Source organism: Sinocyclocheilus grahami, unplaced genomic scaffold (assembly GCF_001515645.1).
Source record: "Sinocyclocheilus grahami isolate Dianchi unplaced genomic scaffold, SAMN03320097.WGS_v1.1 scaffold66.1, whole genome shotgun sequence".
NCBI lineage: Eukaryota > Metazoa > Chordata > Actinopteri > Cypriniformes > Cyprinidae > Sinocyclocheilus > Sinocyclocheilus grahami.
In genome coordinates, this window is record NW_015505245.1 from 1,858,729 (window position 1) to 1,869,045 (window position 10,317).

General features: G+C 37.8%; 1 protein-coding gene across 1 annotated transcript in view; it reads right to left on the reverse strand.

Moving 5' to 3' along the window:
* Positions 1–8,936, reverse strand: part of LOC107585064 (cell division cycle protein 27 homolog) — a 16,112-nt gene extending 7,176 nt beyond the window's left edge. The window contains exons 1-12 of the mRNA XM_016271922.1: positions 8,763–8,936; positions 7,545–7,620; positions 6,455–6,602; positions 4,289–4,414; positions 3,455–3,552; positions 3,156–3,328; positions 2,782–2,993; positions 2,508–2,619; positions 1,700–1,815; positions 1,529–1,628; positions 1,221–1,425; positions 641–813 (exon numbers count right to left, since the gene is read on the reverse strand). Coding sequence (XP_016127408.1) covers positions 641–813; positions 1,221–1,425; positions 1,529–1,628; positions 1,700–1,815; positions 2,508–2,619; positions 2,782–2,993; positions 3,156–3,328; positions 3,455–3,552; positions 4,289–4,414; positions 6,455–6,602; positions 7,545–7,620; positions 8,763–8,789 — 1,566 coding nt within the window. The 5' untranslated portion in view covers positions 8,790–8,936. The remainder of the gene's footprint in view (positions 1–640; positions 814–1,220; positions 1,426–1,528; positions 1,629–1,699; positions 1,816–2,507; positions 2,620–2,781; positions 2,994–3,155; positions 3,329–3,454; positions 3,553–4,288; positions 4,415–6,454; positions 6,603–7,544; positions 7,621–8,762) is intronic.
* Between the last annotated feature and the right edge of the window lie 1,381 nt (positions 8,937–10,317).

Here is a 10,317-nt window from a genome sequence, read left to right on the forward strand (position 1 = left end):
TTTTTATAACCATTTCTTACTATGTGTCAGTAAGTTGTTGTTATTTTAGCATGTGTGTTTGGCTCGGTGTTATTTTTTTAGGATTACTGAAACTAATGTAGTTTGTTTTGTATTAGTTATCTATTTTAGTTTTAGTTACAGTTGTAGTAATGTTGTCATTTTATTAGTTTTTTTATTATGTCTATATAGGTTTTTTATGAAGTTATTTCAGTACTTCAACATACAAAATGGAAATGAAATACTATATATTGAAAGCATTTATTATTATTCTGTGTGTATATATGTGTGTGTGTGTGGCTGTACATACACATATGTAGTTGTTTTTTTGGTGTTTGGCTTAGTGTTATGTTAAAATCATTATTATACTCATACCTTTTGTTCTTTTAATATTTTGAATTGTTTTTAGCTTTATTTTTTTGTTTTCATTTAAATGTTTAGTTTTGAAATGTTGTTGTATGCATTTGTCATTTTTATTTAATTTATTTTATTTTCTTGTGTGTGTGTGTATATATTAGTATTTATAGAGTTTTAGTTTTAATTACTTTTTCTTATTTGTAAGTCGCTTTGGATAAAAGCGTCTGCTAAATGACTAAAAGTAAAAGTAAGTAAATTCCTGCTAATTTCAACAAGCCCGACTCACCTGCATGTATTCAGCCAATTCAAAGTGAGCTCGTCCGATCTGACCCAGCACCCAGCCTGTGTTGTAGTGGTGTGAAGGCAGCTGACTCAAGATGTTAATGGCTTCTCTGCAGTTGTAAGAGCAGAGAGCAAGATAGCCCCTCCCAATATCCCGCATCAACGTCATCAGCCCATCTGAATAAAACAGAGGAAACAAATTCAAGTTTAGTTACATTTTCAAAATGCATCAAATTTAATAATCCTAATAATAGGATTCACTTTCTTTTTAACAAATGTTATAATTTGTTTATAGTTCTTTGACGTCAACATGAAACGGAAGTTGTGATAGTGTTTTCTTCTCTATTGTAACATCTAAAAGATATTTTGATTAAAGATTATGAGGGCACATGAATAAAAAAAAGTGAGTGCACATAATAAAATTTATTATTTATATTATTATAATTAGTTAATTAAAATATATTATTATAATTAAAATATAAATATCGCAATATTTCATTTAAAAAAAAAAGAATTGTTTTGATTGCATTTGATTATATTTTATTCCTTAAATACATCTTAAAAAGAGAACAAATCTCAAATACCTGCAGCAGCCTTTTGTAGATTAAAAGCCTGGAACTGCGGTGAGCTAATGTTGCCTTTTCCTTCTGATATGGAAGAATCAAGCTTGAGGATCTCGATGCTCTCATTCAGGTTAGATGGGGTGATTCCTCCCTTACCCATTTTCGTTTTGGTCTTTCGGTTAGGAATCTTGGTTGGGAACTTCATTTTCAGCTTCTTGCTGTTCTCCTGTTCAATTCCATCATAAAGAGTGTTGACAACACTTCCTCTAAAGAGTGGCTGAGGAGATTCAGGAGTGTATGCATAAACTTGTATGTGTGAAAGACAGTACCTTGGCAGTGGAGCTGGCACTGGTGAAGAGTCTTGAGCTCCGCCGTGGCTGCACATTTGGGGGAGCAGCAATGGTTGGGCTCAGCACTTGCGGTGTAGTACTACAAAGCAGAAAGAGATGTCATCAGAAGCCATTATCATCAGTTGCCTGTAGAAAAGTGTGGCGACGTACCTGGTCTGTGGGGCAGTGGTCTGAGTTTGGTTGAAAGGGTTTGGAATGACCTCTCTGCTGTTTCCACTCTGTGCAAACACTGACTTCGTCCCCACTTGGCTGATTCTACTGATGGCCTGAAATGGCAAAAATTCTTGTATTAAAAGACATAATTTATAATTTACAGTTTGATTATATAAAGACTATTTTTGTCTAGTAAAACATTTTTTAATAAACCTTACATAAATACAATTTTGAAGATTTTATTTGGACAGTTTGTATTATAAATAGGACACAGAGAGGTTTTTTCACACTCTTTTTTCAATAAGAGTTCAATGTACTACAGTGAAATTAGTGCAGCAGAGACCATTTTCTTGCTAGTAAACTTCACAATTAATTACAAAGAAGCATAACATGTGGAATTAAATGTTAAGACTAACTAACCCAGGCAATTTAAACATTGGATTAAATGTACAAAGACTAACCCAGACAATTTAAAGAAAAAAGCTGCAAAATCACATTTACATACAAAGTACACATCAATACCATTTTTGTATCAGAAACCTGTCCCATTCTTCTAAAATTAACTCAGTGAACAAGGGTTGGCCAAACAAAGACTTAACGTTACAGTAATACAAACAGATGTACAAAAAGGGTGTAAAAACTAAACTACATTACTCTTTTTTTCTAGTGAAATAAACCTCGACTAATGTTACAAGATTTTAAGGAAAAAACACAATTATACAAAAGCGTAGATCACAGCCCCTGAAAAATTCAAATCCCGTGGAAGTACTTTAATTGCAAGCTGCTAGAAATAAAGGCGGCTTACCTTCTTCGGAGGGCCAGGCGGAGGAGGAGGTTCCATCCCACTTCCACTGTGACTGTAATTTTGCAGGTATGTTGGGTCTCCCGGGCTCGGCTCCAGAGGCAAAATTCCAAAACTACACAATTTTAAATGGATAGATTACTAGAATGAAAACATAAGAGCCTAATCATCACATCCATAATTTGAATCAATAAAAAAGTACTTGGGATTACATTAAGAAAGCCTCATGCACGGTTAAGTGTGAGGTGCGACGGCCTTCGTGATCTATGGTCATTACCTCGGTGTGAGGGGGCTAAGTGTGGCCGTGCCCCCCAGCAGACATCGGCCACTCTTGGGTTTGTTTTGCACTTGTTTGGATAATAGTGAGCCACCGGTGCCTAGTGGCACAGAGTCTGGCGAGATGACGGAGGAGTCAATGTAGGACACAGAGGAGTCCGTATTCAGGGAGTACTTTGAGTTAGAAGATTCTAGATTGAGCCGGTTTAGCTCCTTTAGAGAGAGAAGAAAGACAATGCCAAGATATGATGAAGAAGACAATCCAAATTCACAACGTTTAATATGTCCCCAAACAATACCTCATATACTTCATGCACATACATATCTCCCTATAAAACACAACAAAATGCATGAAAAACCACAGGAAAGACATACCAAAGTGTCCTGTGGGGTCTCCATTAGGACGGTGTCGACTTGCCGGTGTCCCATGTTGTTACTAGGTGTGTGTGCAGGGCTGATGGGAGGAGGGGGTACGACTCCTCCACTGCCTCCACTGAAATTCTGCAAGGAGGTCAATCTAAAGATCTGCTCTGGATCCGGTCGCTCTCCTGTAGCACAGAGAGCAGAGTTTAAAATGACATTATCAGGCATCCTCTCCTCAGGGAGTCTTGTAACTGCGCAGCTTGGATGAGGTTCTTATGATGACCCTAATTAATAACGAGAAAGGAACTCACCGATTTGACAAAGAGACTCAAATGGAGACCATAAGAAAGGGTTCTCGCTCATGCTTTTTTGGTAACATTCAGCTCCTTTTGCTATCCGATCTGTTTTGCTGCAGGGATAACGAAAGGAGCATGATCCTCAAAATTTTAGCCACTGAAAATGTTTCATAAAATGCCATTTTTGGTTTTCCACAACTTCAAAATCCAACAACAATCTTAGACAAGGAAAACAGCCGATTTTACTGGATTTAATGTAAATAACAATGGATCATTGGCTGAAGGAAAATGTCACATTTACAGTTGTCAAGAAACACAGATTCTCTGTGTTTTGAGAGAGTCATGAAGAAACCCAAAGGAACAGTGAGAACAATAAAACAAACTTACTGATGTCTATGGAGGTATACTGCAGTCAAAATAAAAACATTACAAATTTAATCCTAGTTGTGTAGTAAACTCACATCCCCAAAAGTGATTGTTCTCTTGGTTATTAGCACATGAACAAAAAGTGTAAAGGCTGTGAGGCTATTTAACAAAACATATTAAGTACAGAAAGAGAGAGGAATCTCTCATATGAGAATATTAAGAACTCTTAAAGCAATCTCTCAACAGTAACTGAGTGCTGCTCTACACAAGTGAAAAACAAAACAGTCAAAAGAGCCCTGTCTGCCTCTAAACCCATTATAGATAAAGAGCTTTGGTACCAGCCTACTTCATCCAACAAATTAAACACAGCCTCTCACTAGCAGCTCTTTCCCAGGAACAATTGCAAAGCAGATATTTTCGTATCTTCACTAAGGTTCATTGATTTCAGTAGGTGAAGGCAAGTAACAAACAAGCTCAACGTACCAGTAGATTTGCCCCAGCAGAGCCAGAGTGAAGCAGGCCGAGTCTCCAAACTCAGTAATGATGTCGTCTTGGCTCTTCTGTTTGTTCAGGACCCCTCCGGTCAGGATCTGCTCTCCCTCTGCCAACCTAGTGGAGAAAAACACAAATCAATCAAAACTGCAAGAAATTCGTAATCAAATTCAAAAGATGACCTGATGTCAATCTTGAACGAAGGTGAAGCTACTCCTGCCCCCTACTCCGCCCCCTGCCCTCCCACGTCTCTCACACACACACAAGCGTGACTTTAGCACTATACTTAGTAACTTTCAGACCCCTTTAGCAGCTTTTTTCCATAAAAGGTACATACTGACAAACCTAGTGAATTTTTTGGATAAACCTTAACTGTCATTCAGTTGGAAGATGTCACCAGTACTGCCCCGCGAGCTCGAGGTCTGACTCTCCCAGTGTAGTAACCTCTCTCTGCGTTTATTCTGTGCAGTGAGCGGCAGAGAAGCAGCGCATTCAGTTGGCCGTACCGCAGCCGACTCATCAATAAATTTGTACAAAACAGTGTTTCCAAGCACCTGTCGCTTACTGACCGTTTTGACTTTTAAATATGAGCATAGTTCGTCTGTTAATATGCACATAGTTTGTTACTCAGATGCTGGCAGTGTGCTTAATGGGACAAAATATAGTCAAAAGCACCACATATAGTCGCTTTTTTAGTGTAGATGTACGTTGATTTTATCAGATGATGTCACGATTATAAATCAGGATTTAAGGAGTTTAGTGAAAGTGATTCCTGGTTAACCTAGTATTAATGGGTCGTGTTTAGTCACTATTTATACTTGTTTTATGTATGACAATAGAAAAGATGTAAATGGGAACAGCTTTATTGGGCATTCATTTGTATTACAGTATGAGACAGATCAGATCTGAAGTGCCAAACTTGTCTGAATGCAAACTTGACGCAATGACATCATAAATATGCAAATTAATATGTGACGTCACCTGCCGCCACAAGTCTCACAAAATCCTGTGGGAAACACCGAGTAAAGACACAAGGCTCGTTTGAGATGTGCAAAATCTGCGCAGAACTGATCACCGCAAGATGCATGCTGGTTAAGAAATGTGTCCGAGGGTGGTCCGCCTTGATCTGATGTCACGCTGACGTATGCCAAAAATCTCTTGCGACAGCGACTCAACCATGCAGTCGAGCACAGTTGCTCTCCCCCAGCTGCGCTGAACAAAAGCACGATGGGAAACGACTTGCTGACGACACAGCTTCATTCTCATTGGCTCAAATAACCGTTATGTTGCATTCTCTTCTAAAATATTAGATTTGTATATCTGGTATCATGTGTTTAAATTATGTGTGAATATTCACAAACACTATTTTATTGCGATCTCTGTGCGAGATGTGACTGTTGTCACATTTCAAAAAAATTCTAAACTACATGTTTGTATTAAAGTAAAAATGGATGATAAATACGCCTTTTGAATGGAATTAAATAGCAAATACTTTGAATGTGTCATTGTCTCATTGTATTTATTTTCATATAAAAAGAAAAAAGAACTGAAATTATATCATGTTTATCAGCAACAGAGCATGAGTGTGAATAGCGCGATATATCCGCCTGTAAATTCGTTGGTATCTGTTCCACTTCGAGAGGTCAGAACTGTCCATCTTGACTGCACTTATTTCACTCCTCCCCTCACTGCAGCCGCCTACTCTCGCCTATATTCCAGGCGAGGCTAGGTGCATCTCAAACGAGCCTACAGTCTACAGCAGGGTTCCTCAAATCTTGCCCTGGAGGGCCAATGTGCTGCAGAGTTTAGCTCCAACCCTGACCAAACTCACCTACCTGTGATTTTCTAATGATCCTGAAGACATTGATTAGCATGCTCAGGTGTGTTTGATTAGGGTTAGAGCTAAACTCTGCAGGAAAGTGGATCTCGTGGGCCAGATTTGAGGATCCCTGGTCTACAGCATAGGTTTGGAGGATTGTGAGGTATTGAGTATTGTGAAATTTGAATACAACTACTGAAATTTTAGTATAGTAACGACCCTTACTCTAAGCTTTTGGAAGAGATAAACATAGATATAGACACAGGGATATGATGATGATGAGTCAGGAGTTATGATTAGTTATAATAATAATAATAATAATAATTATTCATTCATACTTGCTCAGTTCCACACAGCACTTGGCGAGGAGGTATTTGCATTGTGGCGTGGTGCAGCTGTGTCCTTTCAGGAGGTGGTAGGCCTTATACGCCTTCCCTGAACGGTAGTAGCACGTAGCCAGCAGGAAGAGCGCTTCTTCTGAATGGACTGATGAGGAAAAGAAAAAAAAGAAAAGAAACTGTAACTTCAATATGCGCTCTAAATATAAATGTCTTGTACATGTCTTTTCTTGTATTATTTAAATCTCAAAACTTGATTTTTAACTAAACTTTCAACAGATCTCAGGAAAAAAAGAAAGCTTATGGCTTGAATACCTCTGCTCCCAACCACTAGAATAGGGAAATTATTTTCACTGTACCTTCTGATCACACTGCAAAAAAGTGATGTACTTCCTCAGTATTTTAGTTTTGTTTTCCAGTGCAAATCTCTAAAAAAATCAAGATACATTTATTTTTACATTTACAAAATAAGTTAGTCTTGTCTTTTATGAATATAAAGTGAGTTTATGGTTAAAAGAACAACAAATATCTGCCCCGAAAAATCGACTTCATTCAAAGGGAAAACAAGTTTTCATACCCCATTAACAGACATTTGTTTAAAGCATTATAACTCTCTTAATTTTGTTCAGTTTCTCCGAAAACAAGATGTCATACGTTCAATTTGCACCTCAAGAAATTGTATCTCGATTTAGGGATGTGTAGCTATTTGTATTGGAAAACAAAATACAAATACTGATGAAGATATTCATGTTTGGCAGTGCATGCAACATTTAATGCCACGACCTCGTGACTTAAATTTCTTCTCCAAGATTTTTAGGCTTTAACTTGTGGAATTGAATGGTTGAATTAAGACTTTTTAAGATCTGCAGAAACCCTGTATAAAATTAAATTCAGGATTTAAAAACAACAATGCATGAAGCGCAAGTTACTTTAAACCATTTATCTTCAGGGGTAAAATCAATAAAAATGTCAGCTTCCATTTCGAGTCACACAAACTTGTTTTAATGCAATGCCTGAAATGCCAGCTCTGAAAGACGAGGGGAAATGGAGGATGTTGTCTGTCTGTATGGAGGACGATTTGTGCAATTACCCTCAGCATAGAGTCTCTCTGCCAGGAATACTGCATCTCGGTAGGCGTAGTGGTTCAGAGCATGCCAGACAGCAGCCTATGGACCAAAACACAACTGCTGTTACCTTCATCCCTTTTACAGTTGACGAAAAGGAGTATGCGTCACAACGACGATAACCCATAGCACTTTATGAATTAGGGTTAATGATTTTATTACCACCTGACACAGCAAGTATACACTTCTGAACATCACCATTACAAATGAAATGGGCTACCATATAAACAATGATACTGACTGCAGAGATTTTTTACATTCATCATGTATATGGAATGATCTGCTGTCATGAAGTCACGTCTTGATCACAGTTTTAAGAAATGGTGAACGGTTTCAGACAGTATATACAAAGGCTGAAGATAAGGAGGGAACCCAGATGATGTTGACTGACAGATGAGATGCATTCTCTAGTTAGGCAGCTCGTTCTTCCTTTGAGACACAGCCAACATTGTACATACATTTGAACTGATGTCTGATGTTTTTGCCTGACAGAAACACACAGGTTTAGCAGATGTGCTCGAGGAACCATTGGCTAGCTGGTATTTGACAAAGACTTATTAAACCCACAACCTTTGACGTTTGTTGGCCCATTAAACACCATAACTTATACATTTAAAATCCAACCCTATAAGGAAATTGTGTTATGATTTTATCGCTGATGAGCTTCTATTTCAGACAACTAACCAGCTCCAGAAATTGCTAATGCACCAAATCTCTTCATATGCACTAGTTTGTGCTAACTTATTCCTCACATATTGCGTGTTTGTGAATACCAGCCATCTCTGTAAACATTCACGATTTATAATTATCCTCAACCCCGCTGATATTTTAACACAAGCGTCAAAACAAAACATCACTATCCCCACATAAATCCCAATAAATCAGATAGCTGGCTAACCTGCAAGACAACACATTAGCTTCCTTGAAAACTACTAACAAACAAACTGCCCTGAATTGACAAGCACTGAGTTTATTACAACAGCTATTGTAAATTAAAATAAAAACAATGTGTGGTATGTTTAAAGGCAGGTTTTGTGTGAGGTAAAGGGCAGAGGCCTTTAGCATTAGCTGCTAACTGAGGCCGCGGTGTAGTAGCGCTCAATCATCCGGTCTCTCGCGCTGGATAAAAGTCTTCTCCCGCAACTGGGTCCGCAACAGAGCGCTTTAACATTTAGCTCAAATACCTGGACAGGTTCCTGCAACACCGTCATTCCGTAGCCAGGCTCCTCTTCACCTCCTTTGTTGTTTTTTTATTTTTTTGCTCCTTCTTCAGTTGCTTTCTTAGCTCAGTATCCACTCCAGGCCAAAAGTAGCAAAACTAGCATCGAAGATTTGAACATTCCAACCGTTATCGGTGAATCCGGAAATGCCCGAACACGACCGATTCAAATACATACTTTACGATAAGGGCCGAAGGTTCTCGGAAATTGCCGATTAGGAAAACTCAATTTTCGGAATCATAAGGCGAAATGCAGGTAAAACTGACATAAAATGCCCAGTACGTATAGAATGTTGTGAAGTTTAGAAAAGTTTGACTTTTATTCTGAATAATAACACTACAGGTTTTAACTAATGTCAGCCTCGCTGACTGTCTAAGCTTTAACAAATTATAATATTAAACCTCAATGCAACCCCATTTTTTAACGATATAAATAGGCAATTTCTTTATATGTTTGTAAAACATATTCATATATAGTATTTATGGGGACCAAATAAGCTGGTGACAATGCAAGAACCAGTTAAAAGTTATTATTGCACCCCAAAAATTGAAAGCAAGCTAAAGTAGCATAGCCTACTTTACCTAATCAGATATTCAGGTCGAGTAATACTATAACAATTACCTGAATTACATGTAATAAACAATACAATATATGTGATACTATACTATATGCACTATATTCTGATGGAAAGATGGAAATGGAGAGAGTTATAAGGCATCATCATCTTCCGTCTCACTTTCAGTCCAAAAATTGTGCATGTGTGCGTGCTTGGTTTAGGTATAGGCTACGTTATGGGGACAAAATGTTCCTACAAAGATGGCAATATCCAAAAACCTTGTCCTTGTAGGAACTTTTTTTGGTCCCAATGAGGAAAATTATAAATCATACAGAATTAAGTTTTTTGATAGTCTAAAAATGCAGAAAGTTTTGTGTGATGGGTAGGTTTAGGTGTAGGGTTAATGGATAGTAAATACAGTTATAAAAACCAGTATGTCTATAGAATGTCCCCATAAAACACAGAAACCCAACGTGTACGTGTGTGTGTGTGTGTGTGTGTGTGTGTGTGTGATTATGACAAACAGATTCTGAGATTTCTGTCTTTCTTTAATTAAAAAAAATAATAGATGATGGACTTGACTGGAAATAGGTGAAAGGTGGGGCTTACCAAGTGGATTTGTCTAAGAAGGGACTGAAATGGTAAGCCAATCTGATCAAATCAAACACCAATTCAAACACCAATTTGAACATAAAAAGTTGTTAGTGTAATTCAGTAACAATTACAAAAATCAAAACTACACTTCGCTACATTTTTATGTGGCTTGGTCTGAAGATACTTGATCAGATCACCACACTCAGTGTGACGCATTTCTCAATTTGAATTTCAGCCTGAAGAAGAGAATGAAAACAATAAGACCCCCTCAAACAGAAACATAAATATTCACGTGTCCGTGAAACAGATGTCTTCTCAGATGTCTTTTCCCCCAAGGGGACATTTAGTGATTATGATATCTTGGCCATC